General features: G+C 41.2%; 2 protein-coding genes across 4 annotated transcripts in view; both read left to right on the top strand.

Moving 5' to 3' along the window:
* Positions 1 to 12,136: 12,136 nt before the first annotated feature.
* On the top strand, positions 12,137 to 13,623 carry LOC120452064. The gene has a single exon (XM_039636127.2). It carries the CDS (start codon positions 12,231 to 12,233, stop codon positions 13,572 to 13,574), a length of 1,344 nt encoding a protein of 447 aa, XP_039492061.1. The 5' UTR covers positions 12,137 to 12,230; the 3' UTR covers positions 13,575 to 13,623.
* Positions 13,624 to 22,541: 8,918 nt separating this feature from the next.
* The window catches only part of LOC120452858 (AF4/FMR2 family member lilli), a 42,332-nt gene continuing 41,334 nt past the window's right edge, over positions 22,542 to 23,539 (top strand). For 2 of the 3 annotated variants that reach the window (XM_039637299.2, XM_039637300.2), the window contains exon 1: positions 22,545 to 23,277. The gene's annotated coding sequence lies outside the window, so the exon portion shown is untranslated. Of the gene's footprint in view, positions 23,278 to 23,539 lie in introns of all 3 variants that reach the window. The other variant, XM_039637298.2, reaches the window with a different exon arrangement.

Genomic DNA, 23,539 nt, shown 5'->3' on the forward strand with positions numbered 1-23,539 from the left:
TTCTGCCATCCATTGCCATTGCAATCAGCTGAAAAGCTGAAAAGCTCCGGGGAAGAACCAGGCGAACCAAACAGACATGGCCATAAAAGTGTCCTCGTCTCGCGCTCATCATCATCTCAACTCTCTTTTTGCCCGCAAATTGTTATTTATCACGGGTAGCTCTATAAATTCCCGCATGCAACAATTTCATATTTCGCTTATTGCGACGGTGGTTTGCATCTAATCAATTTCCGAACGTCTAAATCAATGATTAAGAATGTCCACGTTCTGGAAATGGCAAAATCTTTGCAAAAATAAGACCTTGTAGCTGTGTTCTGAGATTTGTCTTTGCTTGATTGTATTCATGCCACTACTAAAAATTGTCATTTTATATTCAGAAATAAAACGGGAAATAAATATTCAGATATAGTTACCATTACATTTCCATATATCATATAAAAATTTGCATTTTGAAATGTGTAATAAAATGGCAAAACTTATATAATATTAAAGCGAATTGGGCAATGATTATTTATCATTATTATTATATACCATTATTATTAAAGCTTGCTTATAATAAGACTTTGTTGAAAAGGAAAGTGATATCAAAAATGTATTCATACATATGTAAATATATACCATTAAATATTCATTCAATAATCCTCTACATATAACATATATGAAAGAGTTTTCTATTGAATGAATGATTTCCATGTTATGAATGGCATGATCCTTAAGTAAATGAACTAAGAAGTTCTCATATTTTCCCAGTGCATATTGACAACAATTCGATGCGGCTGCGACGACAGGAAACATCGTGTAAAACTAGCTAAAGGTACATGTTGTGAACATGAAAGGGCTCGGTCTGGTCGATCTGGTAACCATGGAGCTGCGGAGCAGTGGACATGGCTCTTATCGTCGCGACCGGGCCAACAATGAAAGCTACAACATTATAATGGACAGGCCGAAAGCGGTCCAAAACCAAGCCAAAACCCCAACCCAAACTAAATCCAAAAACAAATCCCCACAGCTGCAGGGCAACGCCACACGCGCGACGATCGATGATCCCTTTTCCCTCTTTTCCGTCTTTTCCGTCTTTTCAGTCTTTTGCGTTTTCCTGCTGCTGCTCCTGCTCCTGCGACCTCCACTTTGGACACGCCGGTGCACCGGCCCCGATAAATAAAAGCGGCGCTGGCTCCAAGACCCCAGATCCCAGAAGATCAGGCCAAGATCCGAGTCGGGTCCAACTTCAACTCCAACTCCAACTCCAACTGCAATTCCAAGTCGAGTGCCAGGCGACAATGAAACGTCTATTTTCCCCACATATCCAGACACTGGGATCTGGACGGACTGGAGGACGGGCTAATGTACACACGAATGTGTTGCAATTGTCACGCCAAGTGAAGTTACAAATTTATGAATGCCAAAAAGGCGGCGGGCCTCCTCCCTTTTTCGACTCCATCCGCGAGTCTTGCTGGGCGTCTGTTTCCCTGTTTTCCCTTCTTTCAGTCATCTCTGGGATGTGCTTGGCGAGTATCTGTGAGTTTGACTTGGCACACGGCACGCGGCAATACAAAAACCCATAAATATGTTAAGAGTCAGAGTCAAAAGTTTGCTGGTGCTGTGCGGTCTAAAGCAGAAAAATACTGAGACGTATCCGAATTTCTCATTAAGGAGAAGAGTTCAATTCGATTCGATGGGCAGGTCAGGATCCTCCAGACATGAAGGTAAGTCCCTGCGAGGTATTTTTAAGCTCCTCAGGGCACGGATGAAGTTGAGATCATGCTAACTACTCAATACAAGTTTTTATGTGCTTAGAATGACCTTACCATAAAATGTAATTACTTATTTATCATTAAAATTCCCCATAAAAATAATTAAAGCACTCATTTGAAAAAGATGTATGACTTACTTAGTGCCACATAGTTGTTCTGATTTTTGGAAAGCTTTCCGCAAAGATTAGACTCGAGATTATAAAGATTTGATTTTATATTATTATTACCAAACATTTCTAACCTAAGAAGTAGATTACAGATGATCGGCAACCTAATCTCCGGCTAATTTAATTTCCTTTTGCTGGTCATTGCTTTCACCATCATCTAAAAACCATCAAAGCATAATCTAAACTTCGCAGGCACTTCCCTCTCCTTCCAGCTTCCCCCTCCACTTAGCTTTACAGCCAATTTAAATGAGATAATGTCCACGGCGAAGGGGAAGCAATGTGAATGCCCCCAATTGTAATTAAAGCGCAATAAGCTACATAAATATTTTTCGCTGTTCTGGCAGCAGCAAGCCTTTTCAGCCTTTTCAGACTCAGAGCCAGAGCCCAACTCCCAGTTTGAGATATACAACGCTCGGATTCTGCGGCCAAGAGCACTCACACCCTCAGAGATTCACGAGGGCTTTCGAGGGAGACCTGGTGGACCCATCAATGGATTGCAGCTCGGCTGAGACAGCGTTTCCAATGATTTATTGAATTTAAATCACTTGTATTGGCAACAGTCCCGCTGTGAGTTTGTGACATTTTCGTAAACGAAAAATGTCAGTTACGATTTTTTATCGACTACAAACTCGAATGTGCTGGTCTTTTTTCCAATGAGATAGAGGCCCAGAAATGCAGGCCCTAGGATCTGAAGCGTCTCTATGGTAATCTCGGTAATGGCGTTACGGTACATGGCGATCATAAAACCAGCTTAAACTACTGTAAAATATAGTTCAGACTCATTTGGAGTTATAAATTCCCGCGGGGCCATTAAATTACGGCACGCAACACGACGGCAGAAACCATCAACGGAGCCTTAACCGCTAATAAAGTTATTAACTCGCATCAAAGTTTGGCTTGTTAAACTCCCATAAAAATTCAAAATATATCAGCAGACGCGGCAAGCGAGCAAATCAATAAATGCATATAAATGTTTTCGGGGGAGATACATTTGATTCCAGTACATGAGATGGGGTTTCGCTGACGACCGCTCAACATCGTTCATTAATTAGAAAGCGATCTTGGAGCATGGAGCATGGAGCTTGGAGTTTGGAGTTTGGAGTTTGGAGTTAAGAGCCGCAGGCTCGATGTTCCCCCAATTAGAAATCGACCAAAATGACTTCATTAGAAAACTATAACAGCCTTGTTAACATTGTCTCCAAACATGCGGGTTCAGAAAAGTCACGAAACTCTTGAAAACGTTTTAGCTCCATAGATCCTAAACCTTTTCTGTATTTTCTGTGTTTTAAGTAGTATTTAATTATTTTATGGACGGTACAATTTTGGGTCTGTCATAAAAATCAGACCTCAGTTCATTCCAAGCCTCATTATCGGAGTTAAGCATTCGTTGGGCATTCCAAAAGAGACCTCATAAATTTCCATGGCTCGTGGAAAAGTTGGGAAATCAAACATATTTATATGACAAGCAAATCACTTAGCCATCGGCTTGACTCGAGCCTCCAGGCCTTCCAAACCAACACCTTCTATCCAAGCGGTCTAACCACCAGGCAATTGAATTCAATTGGCTTTCAATGCTGCAGCACGACTTGAGCTAAGAAAAAAAATCAATTTTTATGATCAATCTCACTTGGCGTGCCTCGAAATTGGCAAATTAGCCCGCAAAATTGCCGCAAACAATCTACAAAGGTTTTCATTTTATTCGCCGGCGGGCCCCTTCTTACCCCACCCATCTAATATATTAGATGGCAATTTATTTTAGTTTAAGCCGTTTGCCCCTCTGTCCCAAAAAAAGAAAATGCAAATTGGAATAAAAATTAAAAATTAAAACAGAAAACTAAATAGGGAAAAATATTTTCGATCAGATTTTATCGCATTTTTTATTTGTGGCTTTATCTCTTTATCTCGATCGTAGTGTCGGCATCTCCGGGCGACAAAGTGAAAAATTTCTACCAAAACAGAAACAACGCACAGAGGCATACGAATACCTAATTAATTGAACCGAGAGGTCCCCAAAATTTCGACCTAATGACTTGCTTTGACACTTTGGCTTTGTCTTAGAGAAGAAACCCTTGTGCAGCAGCCATAAATTCAACGGCAATTATGTCAGTTTATTTGGAGCAAAGCATATGTTAATTTATGTAGCTTCAAGATATAATGGATCCAATAGTCGAGATGCAAGAGGCGGAATATGGGCAGTTCACAATTAGATGCTGATTTCGATATGTAAACAGCAGGTGTTAACAAAGCCAAACCAGAAGAGCCGGCCACCAGTTGCTTCAAAAATGTTTCGTTAATAATGCATAGACACATCCATTTTACAAAAGCTGTTCAGCCTAAACATTCGTAATATTAAAATGGGACACAGCATGATCCAAACGACAACTATCCGAAGATGGAAGAAAGTAGCTGGCTAAACAAAAGAATTTAGAATTTACATTTGTATAACTACTAAATCATTAGGTTTCTTGCAATATAAGTAAATGGTTGCCTTTTGTCAAAAATCCTCTTTACAATAAATAAAATATATTTGTAAATGGGTTTTAAAAGACTTAGGATGTAATGCATGGGGACACATGAAAGTAGGACTGCTCACTAGCTTCACATAGCGGCGATGGCGTTAATAGTTCATAACCCTATAAGAAATCGTCCATTTGCGATCTCCTTGGAATTAACATTTTTAAAGAAGGATCGTAATGATCTTGTGTGGTTGATTTCAGTGCTCATTAATTCACCCAGTGACTGCTAATGATGCACCCTCAATCATTTACACGATTCACAAGCCATAAACATGTGCGAAATTCTGGGGGAACAGCCTTTTTCATGTGGCATTTTCCTTTGTTGCCACCCAAGCACTTGTCAGCAATGGCGCCAAGTGGAAAAGATGATGGGGACTGGGAATCCCCCCAATGAGGAGTGCCACAACTGGGTGACTTATTAGCATTCTAATTAAGTTGTTCCAAATGAAATGTGACGTATGTACAACATGTCATTTATTTGCCAGGATTAAATTGGATTTAAAAACAAAGTGAAGAAGGACGTGTTAATTTCGTTGCAAGTAGCACCCTTTTTGCTACTTGCAACGAAATTAACACGTTTAATGTTATTATTTATTAATAATTACAATAAAACTATTCTTAAAATTCGATTTATCTTGTATTACGCACGTGTTAATTTCGTTGCAAGTAGCAACACGTATAATGTTTTTATTTATTAATATTATTAATAATTAAAATAAAACTATTATTAAAATTCGATTTATCTTGTATTACGCAAATCTCAATCAGTAGGTATAGGTATCTACTAAAATCGTGTTATAAAGTTAACGTTTTTCTAGTAGCATTTATATAACTAAACATTTTAAAATATATAACAAATTAAATTACCTTTTCCCACCAATCTGTGGACAGGTTTATAGGTTTCCATTGGTTCATCGGCATCGACGTCCTTCGCACTTGGCCATCATAAATTATCCTCGTAATGAGACTCAACAGGCGCCGCTGTGGATGCTGCTTCCGATGCCCCTATGCTACCCATTGCCGCATTCGAATTGCATTTAAAATACATTTAAAAAAGCGCTGGCCCATTTATCATTTTGGTTTATTTATTGCAGCCCAATCCTTTCCACCCAACTTGCTGGGGACTGCTGCTGTTTGTACGCATCCCCATACCGCCCAATGAATAATTGCCACCATCTAGGCGGAATGTTATCAGCAGCATAATTAAATAACGCCAGGAGGTAGTCAGATCTAGAAATCCGTGTACTCAGCTATGACTAACACCTCCGGTCAACTGTGATCGCCGATCATGTTCTTCTAATTGCCATGAGCCTGCGATATTCCCAATTTTCTGCTCAGTCATGGCATTTATCTATATAAATAACCGAATTCATAAGCGAGTCAAAACAAAAATCAATTAAAGCGAACGCAATAATCGATCAATGGCAACTGCTGCACTGAGAAGGAGAGAGTGCCCGATAGTGATCACCCGGTCGAGATCGCTCCGTTTTGGTTCCAGCCCATATCTGCGGTTGTTCCACCTGATCTCGCAGCGAATAAAAATGGAAAAACGAGTTGGGCGAAAGATCGAGCAACTTCCAATTAAACGTCACGCTAAATGAAGCGTAAAATTGCCCGTTGCTGCCGGTCTTGAATGCGGTTTTTCTTAAAACACACACACACAGAGGCACACACACTCCAGCGGAACCGAGAAGAATGTGCGATCTTTTTTTGCAAATGTGACAGAGTAATAAAAAATCAATTTCACAATAAATATCTCTTCTTTCCGCAGCGATCCGACCGGCGGAGGCCGAGGAAACCAGAATATCTTATCACAACCAGGCATCGCGGAGCGTGAAGTGGTACTTAGGATGAGGATCTGGAGATCAGGTGATCAAGAGATCTGGAGATCCGAAGATCGAGAAGATCGGGAATCGCGAACTTAGTGTCGGGCATCGAAAAGATTGGAGGGACAAATGAAAAGTGTGGTAGCCCAACTGTCAGCGATTGATGTAGCAGCCCTTTATCATTATCACATCTGGCCCGGGGCAGGTAGCAGACATTGACAGAAAACCGAGAATCAAGAATCGAGTATAAGTATCGGGAATCGAGTATCGGGAATCGCCGCGTGTCCCGCTCAGGACAAATGCCTAAGCAGCCCGTCAGCGTCGGAGAGTCTGGCCCAGATCCGCAAAGCGGATTCGCTGTGCACTCAAAAAAAATGTTCACAATTTTTGTTAGACTTTCCTGGAAATTCGTTGAAGCATCTTACACAAATACAAAGTTGATTGCTTGACTGTAAATTTTTAAAATTATTTTTAGGCAATCAAATGCAAACCAAAGGAATTACTCTTCGTATTACTTAAACGCACTACTTTAATATAAGTTGAAAAAAATCCATTTAAACAACGTTTTCAAGTTATAAAATATTTTTCCTAGAGTTATCTAGTCATCTATCTACTATTTTATATCAATGCTTGAGAGTCCTTTTATACACATCACTATCACCTCAAATATTTCCCAAGTGCAGACATACCGAAAATAAATACTCTGCAGCATGTCGCAGCCCCTGTCTGCTGTCTGTTATCTTAAAAACCTTGTTGTCGTCTTAATTATTGCGTTAATGAGTTTTCTGTTTGCTCTTCTTCCCTCCAGCCAACCCGTTCCGCCGCACAGTAATACAGCATCTCGTGCTATTATCAATCAATCGGCGATCGACGATCGACGATCGACGATCGACGATCGACGATCGTCGATGGTCGATGGTTGGCTGGATCGAAAGTCTGTGGCAGGAATACTCGGCTGATCATATGCGGCGATAAGCGGCCAATCTACAATATGTTTGTATAATAAATAGTGTGAGTGCTATCGCCTTGCACTGATATTTATTAAGAAGCGACGATAAGCGATCTTACGCAGCATGCCGCAGAAAAAAAAAGGAATGCGATCTTAAGGACCGACAGGATACGAAATTCCAGTAGTGGGGGTCACAGCTTATGGATTTCCATGTCGGAAGATCCCCCCACCCCACCTTTTGAAGTCCCACATTTAATTAGCATGTTCAATTATACTCGTATATATCCACAGCTCAACACAATGGATCAATAAACAAATTATCTGGGTGTGCGTGTTCCATTTCATTGCTTCAACTCTGAGTTTAACTTTGATTAATTGTGGGAGCCAAGAATTCCCACTGCGAAAGGGTTCTCATTTCTCCCCGATTCCCATTCCTTCTCTATGATCTCGGTGTGGTTTCCCAACTCGGCCAAGAAGAAATTGGTGAGGTACTCAGGCGTGTAGATTCCTCGGAGGAGTGAAAAATTAATGATTTGTTGATTTATGAATTGGACCGGGAGGTCAAGTCAAGTGTACAATGATAAACGAAGGCGAAAACATAAAGTATCCAGAGTGAGGAGGACATGGGGTTGTTCGCTGTCTGTGGGGTCTCTTGGGAATTTTGTGGGTGAGTAATTGAAACCGATCATGGAGAACTGGGAAAAGTGAACAGTAGATGAGTTCTGCATGATTGCTTACTAAAAGGAAATCAGGTTATAAACTGGGCTTTTTTCAGTGCCGAATAACCTCAATACAGGTGACTAAATGATCGACAAGACTTGAAAAGACCACTTAGGAAACTGTCTATCTAATGAGCTGAAACAGATTCCCTAGTTAAGACATTCAGAAGCAAAACAATCAAAGCTCCATAGAATTAAAATCTCAGATCGATAGTTTGGACATTCAGAAGCAAAACAATTTGCAGTAAAACAGCACTAAAATAAATATCATCCCATCATTGGATCGCTCCAAAAAGCATACAATAGATATCCGCCCTTTGAAAAGCCAACACAATACACTTCCATCTGGAGTCCATTTGGGGAACACAACGTCAAGTGTTGGATGCATATTTCGGCTGTGGACTTCACTTTATGACCGAGGAACATTTGTGACTAAATGCAGCTGGGAATTGTGGAGCTACCACCTCGCAGGTTGGCTGCATTCTTATGCAAATCGCTGTTGGAGTGCCAACAAAGGAGATCATGATCATAGTCCACATTTTGTTGGCCGATTGTTAGGCGCTCATTGTTTGGCCAGTTTATGGATCGCCAATTTACGACTGCTAAGAAGGAAACGTGTCGAATGACACAAAGTGCTATCAAACATTAAGGTAGCAAAAGGAAAACCATTAAATCCGCATCTAAGAACATGTTAATTTCTCAATTGTTTGCTTTGGCCATATATACAGTCACATACCCATAGACACTCGCCTCAATTAGTTTTCACTTTTATGCAGAGTGCACCGAACATAATTGCAATAACTTAGGAAAACACAAGAAACAAGCAGCAAAACAAACTCAAATTCAACCAAATAAAATCACCAAGCCATTCAAATTGATTACAAAACCAAGACATGCGAACACACTCTGAGCCCCGAGGATGAATCCTGTCCAGGTCTTCTGATAAACATGACTTGGCGAAAAGTTTTGTTCAGTTTGTTTGGACTGATGCCTGTTTTTATTGTTTAGCTCGTTATCAAGTCAAAATAATCAGCAGTCGGCAGTGGATCTGCTGCACTAACAATTGTCATTGTTAACGGCAAGCCAAGCTCACAGGAGCCAACCAAGTTCAAGTCCACATGGCAAATGTGCCCCATCATGTCGGGCCATCCAAGTGCCAACCATGTGCCGTCCAGGGGCATCCAGCTTCCAGGGGCCCCCTTAAAATGTGAAGCTCCTCATCATCGCCACCGAAACAGGAACAAAATCAGAATCTCCCGAGTCAAAAGCTCCACCAGACGCTCCGAACAATGCAACATGATTCGCGAATTATAAACACCACGCGCTGATGCGGAAAACGGGGGGTTCGATCCCCGAATTGGCAATACCCTAGGATCGTACATTTCTAAGTTTAATTTCCTGGGAACCTTAATGGGAATGCCTTAATTTATGGTTCTGAGTACAACTATCATAAACGCGGTTGGTAGACGAGCCACAAACTAAATAGTGTTTATCATTTTATTTCTAAGAAATGGAATAAGTTAGGAAGTTGGTTAAATAAATACATATATCTCTTTCATATTTGTAATATTTAAAAGCTAATAGCTCATACCCTCTTAGAAAGAGTATCTCAACCATCATTTTCGTATATTTCTGGAGCAATATAATCGCTGGCTGTCTGGAAATTAAGCAGCCGCCGCAGACAGACGACTCCGGAGATTCGCTGAAAGTCCCGTCCCGGTAATTGTGGCAAGTGGTGCGCCTCTTGTGGCTGCCGTTGCAGCTACTGCTTTCCACTTCACCGTGGCAGCAGCAAACTGCAACTGCAACTGCAAACTGAAACTGCAAGACACAGCTAACAACAGCTCTACACAGAAGCCAAAACGTGTCGTCCTTTTGAGCCACTTGAAGTGCTGCCCCTTCAGCTGAAGAGTGTGTCTTGATGTTGCGGCTGCCGGTGTTGCAGTTGCTGCTGCAGCAGTTGTTGTCATCATCTTGGTACGTGTTGCAAGAGCAGCAGCGGCGGCAGCAACAGCCTCGTTTTTAATTAAACAATGTAAGCAGAAGGCAAGGAAGAAGCTAAAAAATAATACAAAGACCCAACCAAGTTCAAGTTGGCTTGTGTGAGTTATGAGTTGCGCAATCACGACTTCTTGTCTCTGCCCAAAAAACGCAGTCTTCCTCTTTTCGGGCTGGCTGATTAAGTTTTAGAACAAATGAATTAAAAAACGTGCACTTACCTTTTTCTGGCGGCGGCAACGGCTACCAATCGTGTTGGCTTGTCAGTATGGAGGTGTGAAGTAATTTGGCCAAAAGGGATTACCTGACTTAGCAGTGGCAGCTGTACCTCAGCTGCCGCCTGATCCTTTTGTGCTGGTTCGGTTTTTATGGCTATAGGAATTTCAGGCAGATGCTTGGAAAGTTCTGAACTTTTTGATTTCACTTACCTGCAAGCAAGGAGGAATATGCTCGTACATACATATGTATGTAAACAGCGTTTTAAGCTCCAACGATCTCTGTGTAAAGATAAAATATTGTAATTCATTTAAATGAACAAATCAGGCAGAGATCAGGCAGAGGCTAAAAGAACTGTCCACTTGGGAGTCAGGAAAAGTCAAAAGCCAACAGCCTCCACGGTAGATTGTTGTGATGTGATTACGTCAAAATTATTAAAACAGTCTCGAGTCCCTCATACATACTCTGTATGTCATGTTTCCCAATTCGTCTGCTGCCTTGATCGACACTGATCTCAGATAAGACAGTCAAACAGCAAACCAACCAAAAAATGTATATTATAGCCGAAAAACCGAACAGCAGAGACAAGTGCATTTGCATCAGAGATATCCCCCGATCTCCACCAACCCGTTTTCCAAATCTCGTGTGAAGCAACGTTTTCCCAAAAGATGAAAACAGAGTCGCTGAGAATTTATAAACACGGGATTTGGGGTGTACCGAACAACTTGTTGAAAAATATGAACAAATGAAAATATTTTCACCAACCAGGCCAAAACTGAAATGTGCATTAAATAGACATTAAGTTGGCTCCCCGCTCAAGATTGTCAGCATTGTCTGTTCCCGGGTTTTATGCTTTGACAGGCCATAGACACACACAAGGCTGACTACAATGCCATTAGTCCCTGGACAAAAGCCAGCCCAACGACAATTGACAACGACGGGTATCCAAAAGTATCAATGGAAAACGCAGGGCAACTGTACAAGTTAGGCTGGGAAACGGTGTGAACTTTCTTGAACACTTACAAAAATTATTTAATATTAGTGTTTACACATTTTATATAAGTCCATATAAGAACGATCTTACTAGATTTTTAAGAAAATCGGACTATCAGAGTTGTCTTTCAAACGATTTTGTTATTTTACTTCCTCATACATATATGTATTTTCTCCTTGATTATAATTAAAATACATTAGTGACAAATGTGTACAAAGATATGTGTATGTGCCTTTGATTATTACAAATTTATTTACTAATAATATCTACTTTTTACATATTACCTAGAAACACTTTATTAAAAAGGATTCGCTGTCATGGTTTCAAACGCTTTTATCTGCTACTTTAAGTCATTTATATAATGATAGTTCCAACACTATATATTTGGAAAATATACTTGTTTTCAGTGCATTCTACCTCGTTCTGGTTCCAATTGTGATTCCTCTAATCGCTCGCTAAGCTCCCAGACAAAAACACACGGCTTTGATTATTAGATCGTTGAAGCTCACACAGAATCCATTCCATTCTATTCCATTCCATTCGGTGGGACTGTTCTCCTCTTACGATTCCTCTGCGAGAGTTGTTAGCATTTCCTAGAAGCCAAGCCAGGGCAAGCCAAATGCTGACCACGTTTTGTTCGACGCATCCGGCCAAGATTCTGGACTTGAGCAGGGCAGCTAGAGGAGGTAGCTGGGAACACATCTGGGTTCGTGTAATATGCAAACTAGTGAGTCTCTCTAGCGATAACTGTACAGATAGGGGTTTTCAGCAGCAGCACAGGCCTACAAATTGCAGGCAGTATACGACGAGGCGATTTATGAAGACTGGCAAATCACGGCGCGATCCTACTGATCAGGTAGTACAGGTAACGACTGCTGAAAGCTGGCACAGCTGTTGCAAAAGGATTAGCCTGCACAAGAGATAAGGACACTGGGTAATCCTCCCCACTACCTGACTCACTCCCCAATCCACTACCTAAATTTGCATAAAAACTTAGGTTCTTCAAACCAAGAGCACATTCAACCAACAGCAACCTTCGAGGAAGAAACTCAGTCATCACATTCAACAAATAATACATATAATAGTTCAGCATGTCGCAAATGCACAATACCGCATTCTACAAGGACGCCCTGGATGCCCAGCAAAATAGCTGCCCAACGATGGAGGAACTTGAGCCAAACTACATCGACAGCCTGCACATCATATTCTTCGAGCAGATTTTCGAAGAGATCGACAACCTGATCGATCAAGTTCGCATGGCTAGGGCCTATCCACAGTTCATGCCCCAGATTCTCAAGTTCTGGCAGAGGCGGCTGCACCTGATCATTGGACCAAATACGCCCTTCCTTGGACTCCTGGACATCGAGGACTACGTTTTCTTCATGGAACACATGGCTGATAGCTTCACGGATCTGCATGTCCACGATGGCGTTGGTTCATTTTCGGAATTCTACGACTACATCACACACTTGTGCGACATCAATATCACCAAGTTTCCCAAGGTGGACACTTGCATACTGGCGGGAAATCCCAACACTGTAGTTGATGAGGACATCCGGGACTTGACGGTGATGTTGCCCAATCTCAAACGCCTAATGACCTGCATGAATCTGTCTGGCATATATATGCGTGGCTTCAAGAAGTTGGAGGAGCTCGTCTTCAACTCCTTGTACCACTCGGTGCCACTGGACAGCCGCTGGATGCAGGATATCTGTCTGACAATGACCAATTTAAGGGTCCTTGACATCACCGATCAGTTCGACAGTTGCGTAAGGCTCACAGACATCAAATTGCCCAATCTGGAAGTGCTGAAAATCAACTTGAGCACCGTGGAATGTATGCTATCGGAGGTGCTACAGTTGCCCAAGTTGCAGAAACTATCCGTGCGATTCGATGATTCGCGGCAATTGAACGCAGACCAGGAGACCATCTTCCAGCAGATTGTGGTGGCCAAGAGTGAGAGGATCACCAGAATTGCCCTGAACAACGAAGTGGTCCAATTGCCAGCTCGCTGGCAACAAAGCCTGCTGATGGAACTGCCCAAGCTGAGGAGGGTGATCTGCGAGAACTGGAGCCACAATGACTTCTTTCTGGATCGCCAGCACATGCCCTGCCACCAAATGGAGGCGCTCAGCTTCAGTGGCTGGGAGATCGTGCGGGAGACTCAGCTCATGGAACTGGTGGCCGAGTGCGTCAATCTGGAGCACTTGGCTCTGAACAGCTACCATAGCAACTGGGAGAAGCTCACTAAGCTCGTGAACATCCGCAATCAGGAGAGGAATCCACGACCCCTGCAGGTGTTTAGTGACATGATGTGGGGCAACTTCACACCCGAGGAATACTATCACTGGCAGAGCAACAAATATGTTCAGGTCACCTGTGACAGCAGCGAATACGAATACCAAGAGGATGGCTTCGAGTTTGATTTTGAGTAACATTAATACTGCCAATTGTATATATACTACTAACATTTTTTTATGAATTTTGTAATTTTATGTATTTTGTATTGTAAATAAATAAGACGCACTGGCTAGATCAAAAGCAACACAAGTTTTCATTCTCAAACACTCCCCGATTGCAGGCAATTTTCCAAGAGGTATCCTCCAACGGCAAATATTTATTTATTTCGCATTGCAGCGCTTTAGGGTCTGGCAAATGGAAAAATCAACACACTTTATGGCCAGCCAAAAGATTTAACTGTGCTCTGGGCCCCAAGTCGCCTTCTTGGCTTCTTGGACTCTCCTCACATGTGGCATGACCTCCACTAACATGGCCAGTTAATTTCGCGAGGCATAAATTATTTGATTTGATTGAGTCGGAAAATGAGTTCGCAAAGTGCCCAAAGCTCTTTGCCGACTGGCTAACTCAGTTCCCCGATCACCGAACCTCCTGACTATTGGCAAGCTGGCAAAAAGAAAAAAGATCGGCTTTTTGTTTAGGCATTGGATTTGGCTCTCTTACTTCAGGGTTGGCACAGTACAATTACGTGTAAATAAGCGAGATTATAGATGCTTAACTACAAATGGCTGGCAATTTAAATACAAATTTTTTTTTTTCATATTAGAAATGTTACCTTTAAACATAAATGATAACTTATAGTATTTTATTTTTCCGTAACATATCTGCTATTAAACATCCCTCGTCTACTATTCCATGCGTAGTTGCACGCGAAGGAAATTAAGCAATTTTAAAAAATGTGCAGCCGGCAAATGATTTACAAAACATTTCTCTTCGGAAAATATGGCTCTGGGAAAAATGAGCGTAGTTTGGCTTTCGTTTTCCAGCATTACGTGAGCCGATCGCGTCCATCGGCCTAAATTATTGGCCGCACTGGCAAGTCAACACAAAGTCGGGTCTGGACTAATTTGTGGCTCCCATCGCCCCATCGAGAGATTAAAATGCAAACGAGGGCAGTCAGTTGGTCAGTTGGCTCTGGGCGACTCGACGACGACAGTTTGGAGTGGACAAAATTGAGAAATAATGGACTATTAATTTATGGCCAACGGAGAGCAGAGATCGACTGGCCAACTGACCGATCAACTGGCGAAGTTGCCATTGCCAAAGCTTTCGGGGACAGACCTTTTTTTTGGCTATCTACTTACTTGTGTTAGCCGCATATCTATCGGTTTTTCATTAATTGAATAATTGCAGGGGCATTTCTTTGACAAATGCACCACTTAAGGTCCAAAACTAATGCGACCCAATTAAAAGGCCGCTCCGCCACATCTTCGCACTCTAGCCAACTCAGGCGCTTTGCCTAATTTCTCTATCAATTTTATTTAACATGACACTAGGGCACACAATTCGTCATGGCGATGGCGATCAAAAGACCTCAGCAACCTGTCCCAAGTGTAACGAATTTTTAGGTGAAATTGGAACGCTACTTCGAGGATTTCTTGACTTTTAGGCTCCAATTCGATCGAAGCCACAACTAGGCGGATTTGCAGAGTTGCGTGGAGCACGCTTGTTAATGAAATCGAATCGAATCGAATCAAATTCAACGAAATGAGGCAGCCTAGCACCAGCTGATTTCACCATAATTAAATTAAACATAAAAGGCCCAAAACCCCGGAGGCCCTTAAGTGGTGTACTGTGTCGGATAAGTCCGATCGCTCAGACCATAAATACGGCGATAAGACGTTGCGGCTTGCTTTTGATATTTCCCTTTTTTAGTGGGAAATTCAGTGGCTGTTTCCATGGTTAAGGTAAAATTAGAGCTTGTAATGAACGGTGATCAATTATGGGATATTACAAACAATTAATTAGGTTCGCTTTTCTATAAATACGATGTACATAGTATAAATAATTAATTAAAAATCGTTTTTTAAAATAATACGATAACTTTTCTGTAAACTTAATTATAACAAGAGAGAAAGCTATCTTTGCCAAACTTATGCTCATACAGTACGATTTGCAGTATCTCTGTAAACTGCTGTACTATATAATTCAAAAGAACATATTTGCCTTTTTTTCTATGATTAGAATAAACTCGAAAATGTATATTTCAAAAAACTTGTGTATACCGAATTATAAATTTATGATCACAAGCTAGAGCTATGATTTCTTTTTTATTACATTTAACAAATTTTTTCTATGGTAGCTATATAATTTAATCAATCCATTTTTATCTTAAATTAATACCACAATATATTTATAGTAAGTTTAGGTCTTGTTAAAATTTTTTTTAAAAAAACAATTCTATCCTATCTAGCAACCTTTGTGAAAAAATTTTAATCTATGAATAAACAATCAGATCGTCGACTTAAGATATTTAAATGAGTCTTAAATTAATCAATTTATCGTTTAAAATAGTTGATGTAAATTTATTATTTCCCGCCATAGAACACCCAATGGCGCGGTATTCCTCCACGAAGTCTTACCCATGAACTGGCTTTCCAGGTGGCCTGTCGCGTTGATTTGCATCACCATCGAGCCAAGAAAAAAGCACAGAAACGAAAATAACACAAAACATTAACACGAGTGTCAACAAATCTTAACGAGCTAACAAAATGTTTGGATCCGGTGCCAGTTTCCCCCAGTTTGGCGCATAACTAGCTAAACGTTGACAAATCGTTTGGTAACTATATACTTTTGTAATGCAAAAAGAGAAAAGTAAGACCCTATTTTGGGTCTACGCACAATACAAAGACCTCGGACACAGGCGAACCACGACGCCAACGAACTACAAGATAAATGCTTACAAACTTGACGTCTTGTCGCCGGTTCGTTGAATGCTCGTTCGAACCTCAATCGTAGGCTGCCATTTGTTTTCGGCCAAAACGGTACAAAAAAATGTTAAAAAAATTCTGGGGAAAAAATAGGGAAAATTGCATCCCCAAGTCACAGTTGAATTGACATCTCATTGATTAATGCCAGGCGGGCCGGACCCAGACGGTCATTGCGGCAATTGGCGCGGTTCGATTAATTTGTCACTTGGCAAAAACTTAATTACCCCGAGATTGTCATAGCTGGCTCAGTTGGAGGCCACTTTGATGGCTGGTGTCTTTCGAAAATCGCGTGACGTATCATATTCCACATGATTTAATAACGTGAGCGACTCAAACCAAAACCGCCTCTCCAATGGAAGCGGTAGTTGCCAATAAATATTTGCCATTACATGTTTACTTACAAAAAATGCTTAATTTATTGCATACACATTTTAGTCGTTTTGCATTCATTTTGGATTTAATTCGCTTTAATTTTTTTAAGTGTATGCAGATGCAGATGAACGGCGATGGACAAATGATCGCCTGCTTTATGATGTGCTATCAATGGCCTATCAATGGCGGCGATTTTTGTTCTGTCCGCTCATTTGTAGAGCCATCAAAATGCTAATTGAAATCGCTTTTCCTTACCGCTTTTCCTAGGCATGCCGCCTTTCATCTACTACCGTCGCTGCACCAGAAAGTCAAACACGCGGCTGATAATGCTCCAAGTCGAAGCCATTTGGTAGCCGCGGCGGCAAAGCATCAAAAGCTATCGCCAACTGTAAACTGTCAAATTTAATAACTGCATCTAACAATGCTTAAGAGGCAGCAAAGTGCCCAAATTGAATATTTTCAGGCAATTTAACGATCCGATGCACTCACAGACAGCTCAGATTTGCATTTAAATCGTCTAGCTACCGCCGATGATTTTTTTGGTTACAAAGTCTTCTCCCCTTCCAAACAATTAATTAAAAGCCAGGAGGGTTATTAAAAACAAATTTCCAGCATTAAACACGCTTATCGCTGCACCTCGCTAATGAAGACATCAACAGAGGCGCTGCAAAACAAAAGACTAAGGTGACGAACTTGACGAACTCTTTGCGAGGCTCGAATCCGATCGGTTCCGTGTGTTGGCTTCGGTCACTGATCGGGCAAAGGAAATCAAATGAATTTTATACCCACTAGCTTCAAAAGAAATCTATAGTATAGTGTTCTTATTAAAACAAAATGGCGGGGTACGATTTAGATCCCGGGCGTTCTATAATGAACATAAAAAATTCATTGCTGATATTCAATATATGTAAAAACTATCTTTTGTCATATATAAAACTGTTTGAAACTATAGAAATATCAAATCAATTCTCAAAATATTACGAAACATTTACATACATATACACAGATTCCCTTAAAAATTCCAGACAGTGTACAAAATGATCATTTTGTTAATTCTCGCATAGAAATCCAAAGATCAGCTCTTAAACGAAAATCTATGGCTTTCAATTTTCAGGGTTCAATTCCAACAAAGTTCTTCATCTCCGCAAACATCGGCAGCAGAAAACCGCGGAGAGTGCAACATTTTGTAGCTCGAAGGCACGTGCATGCAATTTTCATTCATACATTATTCATTCATAATGCGCTTGTGCTTTTCACGAGGCAAAAGCAAAGTCAGATGGAGGTGGAAAATGCAGAGGGACAGCCCAACCATTCACATATGGACGTCTGTCTGGGTCTCTATTTACCATTTAACTTTTCGCCTGTCTCCGAAACAGACAAAAAATAATTGCCAATTTCAAGTCAATTGCCTATTTACCCTGGTTATGGCTAATAGAGAAATCGTAGGGGCAATCATCCATGCAGAGCCATGAGATATCCACGAAGAACCATGAAACAAATGCTGGGAGAATTCCCATTTGCATAGAACCAACAATTGAGGTAATGGCGAAATTTTCGTAATTGGACCCAACTGACAATTACTTTTACACCGCAGACTTGAGAGCAAGGCTCAACTTGTTGACAAGCGCATTTTGAGGTGGTAACTCAATTTATTTATTTAAATTTCGCTTTTTGCTGATATTTTGTAAATATTTATGATGTGCGGCACAGGAAGTGAGCTGAGCAAGTTGACGCCAGGCCAAAAAGACTTGGACCCGTGTTGGTTATGATTTATGTGACATAGTTTTCTAGTGATGCAGGCATGATAAAAAGGGCGTTGCACTAATTGAAATTGCAAATTTTTGGTTGCCCTGTAAAATTGATAGAAATTTTATGCCGCTTCGCTGCAGTGTGAAACTCTTAAGTCTGCCACATTTCCAGATTTATGATACAGGCAAGGCAGTGTCACATTTATAAATTAAAGAATTATAAGCTGATAATCCAAGATCCCTCAGTTATGATTATTATGAGAGATGTTCGAAGATACGTCCGCTGTAGATTGGAAACCCTAGACAATCAACATGTGTGGCGGGCCTAATAAAACAATATAAATTGAGAAAATGCCCAATAAATATGACCAGAAACAAAAGAAAGATATTTGTAATAAATTTTCAACCAAGAAATTTGCATATAATGAATGGAACGCGTTATCGTAAATCACCAATGAAATAAGCAAAACCGACCGACATAAAAGTGTAACCTGTATAAGTCTGTCTACCTATTAGATGCTCATGTATCTACGTAGACCCAAATGTAGTTGACTATATTGATGATGATGAAAACGAATGCCGCAGCGCCACACACAGACCGCAGTCCAATTGAAATGTTTTTCGAAAATTTACGACTTGAAAAAGAAAATTTTCTAGGCTATTAAATTATCGAAATCAAATCACCGGACCACCAGCATGATTTCGGAAATGGATACCACGAATGGGAGGTTGTCTTTCTACACAAGTTTCCTAATGAATAAGGGCAATACCCATTCATCTAATTAAATGGTAAAGTATTTCTTAAAATATATAGATTCTTTGACTTTAGTAATATGTTTTGGTAAGACGTCAAAAAACGTATAAAATCTCTACCACTTAAAAAAGAAGAGAGATGGAATTGACTTATGAGTAATACTCGTGGTCGTTTATAAATAATTTTCAACGCAATTCATTAAGAGCCGTACACTTTGTTAGCAGAGCTTGGTGGAAGCCAACTAAATATAAGTAAAGAATCCAGTCAAAGGAGTTGTCCATAGTAACCATCAGTAAGCTACGACATCAGATGGCAGTCATGCTAATGAATGGAACGCGTTTTTGTAAATTGTCTGCCAAGCGAATGAATGAATGAGTAAGTGACTGAATGAGTGACTGACAGCCAAATGGCAGAGGAGTTGCCGTTTAATGAGCAACCCCTTCTTAGCGAACCAGTCGACAACAGAAACCTCTGTTGATGTCGATGGTTGCGTAGCCCTAGGGTATTCATTCAATCCGCAGGTCTGCAGACTTGAGGGTCTCTCATTAATTCACTAAAAGGTGTTAAAAACGGAAGCCACCGTCAGTTGCTGTGAAGGACCTAACATGGTCAATCAAGCGCAAAACTGTTTGGATTTTGTTACGTTTGCAATAATATAGTCATTAAATTAAAGTGATGGAAAATTACAAGCTTGATTTTAATTGCTGACTGATATTACAGCATTTTTTAAAAGCTTAAGGGTCACACAGAATGCAATTTACATCTTCACCTATTAAAAATAATTCATAGTTGTAGTATTCCGAAATACATTGTGATGTTATTTTGTATCTTGATATTAATGAATCTGAACGTATTTACTCCAAGATTATGGTGGACATTGTTCTGATAATCTTCTTAGGCATCTAGGGTTTTTGGCCTCTTGGCAGTATTTTGGCCTCCTTCGCTCTGTTCAGTGCCATTTCTCAAATTCATTTCCCTGGCAAAGTTGAGCCTTATAAGGTGCGAGCTTATTGTGCTGGCATTTGTTCTTGCCATTGCTTGTGTCACATTCTGAATGAGCAATTACAGTTAGTAAGAGTACAAATGTCAAATGGCCGACGTGCGCGATTCGGCTAAGTATAATTAATTTGACTTGGGGCTTAGGTTTCGCTCAGTGTAAGACACTTGAAATAATTGACAAGATTCCATATATAAGCATTTTGCGAATGAATCAAATTGAGATTTCAGTCGAGAAGGGGGTAAAATATGAATATGATTAGAAGACTAAGTGTGAGTTTGTGTGTGTCTGTGCGAGGTGAGCTTGGTGGGCGTTTTCAACTGGGTTCTCCGTCTCTTTCTGGGCGCGTTTTGCTGTCTCTTTTCGAGTTTTCATTCACAATCTAATGCCGGGCTTGAATCACACCCACATCATTTAAAGTGGAGCTGTGCAAAGAGGGGCTCTGTCCTTGTCTCTTTCTGTTCCAGTAGGTCTGTCTGTTTCCCCCTACCTTTCTCCACCTGCACCCTTTCTATCGCTCTGTCTCTTTCTGCGTTTATGCGGGCACAGCTGCAATATTTTGCAATTCAATTTGCAGTCAGCTGTAAGAAAGAGCGAGAGGTAAAAGTTCGAATTTATCAATGAAACCACCCACGTGACCCCTTTGTATATACATGTGTGGGTGTGTGTGTTTGGGTCTCTTTTGTGTGTGGGCGTGCGTTTCAGTAGGTGCCGTTGTCTAAAGCTTTTTTCTAAGGGGAGCCAAGCTTTTTTCGCCCAATTAGCTTTCGTTGGTGTTATTTTTAGCTGACTTGCTTTCCAGCAAAAGCTCTCAGGATTGATAGACGAATTTTGATTTCGGTTCCAGGAAAACCCTTGAAGTTCACTGCAACCGTAGAAATCCTGGCTAAAATATGTATGCATTATGTAAGTATATATGTATGCATGTTTGCACAAGTGCAATGAATGACGCAAATTCTTCAAGTATCCCTACGAACTGCTTTTGCACACGTGGAGGGGGTTTGATTCTACTAAGAGGGTTGCGATCAAGAGTGTTGGCTGAATGTGTGGGCTTTTAGACCGAGGAAAGCCCACACAACCACTCATAGAACTCGGCACGCTCTGGTACACTTAAAACAAGAGAGAACGCTATAGTCGAGTTCCCCGACTATCTGATACCCGTTACTCAGCTAGTGGAAGTGCGGGAGAGAGTTTTCAACACTGACAGTTTTTGGCCGTTTGTGGGCGTTAGAGTGGGCGTGGCAAAAAGTTTTTTTGCAAATCGATAGAAATTTATAAAACCAAAACAAAAATGAAAATATATTAAAACATTTTTCAAAAGTGTGGGCGTGGCAGTTTTGGGCGGTTTGTGGGCGTTAGAGTGGGCGTGGCAACATGAATCGACAAACTTGCTCTGCTATGTCTTGGGAGTCTGTATGCTTAATCTCAACTTTCTAGCTTTTGTAGTTCCTGAGATCTCGACGTTCATACGGACAGACGGACTGACGGACATGGCCAGATCGACTCGGCTATCGATCCTGATCAAGAATATATATACTTTATATGGTCGGAAACGCTTCCTTCTGCCTGTTACATACTTTTCAACGAATCTGGTATACCCTTTTACTCTACGAGTAACGGGTATAACAATATAAGATCACTGTAATTCAGTTTAGTTTTTATGTACTTGTAATCCTACTTACAAAGAACGCTTTCTATTGCAAGAAGCTAAATAAAGGTTTTAGAATTATATAGCTAATATATTGGGTTTTATGACGAGCAATCATTTAGGTTAACTAAGAGTGGTAAAAAGCCTTCAGGCTTGACAAAAAATCAATATATAACGATAGTCCCCCAACAAAAATCTTTTTTCAACCAGGCAGCCAGGACATCAAGGTGCTAACTTTGGTGTTCAGTGTAGGAAAACGGCTCAAGAGTAATCCAAAGGTGTTACAGCCTTATACTAGGCGTTAGAAGCTCAGCGAGAGAAAAAAGCACTTTGAGGCGTTGCGGGGGCTGTGTGTGTGGCTTGTGGTGTTTGTTGTTCATTGCCCCACCGGCAATTGCCTTCCCATGAGTGCGACGGAGACGGCTAGCTAGCCCGTTCACATGTACAGTTGTGCCCACACACGGCAGTAACAACAACCACACTAAGACGAGGCATCTCAACTGGGCGACAGATCTCTAAGTAAGGCGATGATCGGCCCACGACTGCCACACTCACACTCTGGAATCGCAAACCGATACAGATACAAGCCATGTACAGGTACAGATACAGTGAAACCGAGGCAAAACAGTCAGGGCAGCGCTGCAAAGCGAAGCAAACCGTATTTTTTAATACCGCCGACAGTCGGACGACGAGTTGAATCGCAAAAAACGCATCGCAACCGGAAGGAAATTATCGTCTAATAAGTTGAGCACAATAAATTCGAAAAGAAGGGAGCAGGAGAAGGAGAAGGAGAGCTGGGGTTATACTCGTATATCCCCCCGATTAACGCGCCCTGTGCATGAGATCGTTAAGCGAATTAAGTCGAACGATAGCCCGTAGCCCAATATCTCGACCAGCCCATCAAATTGCGTGTTTCAAATCAAAATTGCATAATCTGAACGAAGAGGCCGGCAACGAGTTCTTTACTCTTCGCCAGCCAAGGAGATCGCGATTACAGCCGCTGGATATCTTTCGCGTAATCGCAGTAGCTCCGTCGCATCCTTTGACTTGGCCACGTTCTATGGCTGCGGATCTTATCGCTGCTTGGCCATCTGAAGTTTCAGTTGCAGTTGGCAGTAGTAGATGCAGTTGCTGTTGTGGCTGCCGTTGCTATTGCGGTTTATAGTGAGCCGCGCGTGCGTTCGCCTTTTGGCCCGCCTCGTAATTAATTACAAACGCAGTCGCGCGATCCCCACTACCCCCGGTTTGGACTACAGGGGAAAACCCCAACGATCCTGCCTATTTACGCGCCCAAATCTTGATTTCCTAGTCCAGCTTTCTGGGCGCTTGCGTGCTCTGTTGTCGCCGACTTGCTTCCGAATCGACGACATCTGATTGCCTTTTTATAGCTGGTAAGTAGTAGTAGACCCTGGCTATATTGCACAGCCATCCACCAACGACATCGTAACAAGTATATTATTGGTTACAGCGGGGAGGGGGAGATTCTCGGTTTGGTTATGGCCTCTAATGGCGTTTAATTGGGGCGGAAACATAATATAAGGCTTTATTAAAGTAGTGTTCATTTTTCCAAAAACATATATTCGTAAATCTAAATTACTCGTATTTTATTGGTTTATTGGTTAAAGCAATTCAATAAGGGTAATTTATTTCAAA

This window comes from Drosophila santomea, chromosome 3R, assembly GCF_016746245.2.
Source record: "Drosophila santomea strain STO CAGO 1482 chromosome 3R, Prin_Dsan_1.1, whole genome shotgun sequence".
NCBI lineage: Eukaryota > Metazoa > Arthropoda > Insecta > Diptera > Drosophilidae > Drosophila > Drosophila santomea.

What these genes read in the sequence shown, in the direction of transcription:
- LOC120452064 (XM_039636127.2), top strand. Translation starts at nt 12,231, where the DNA reads ATGTCGCAAATGCACAATACCGCATTCTACAAGGACGCCCTGGATGCC.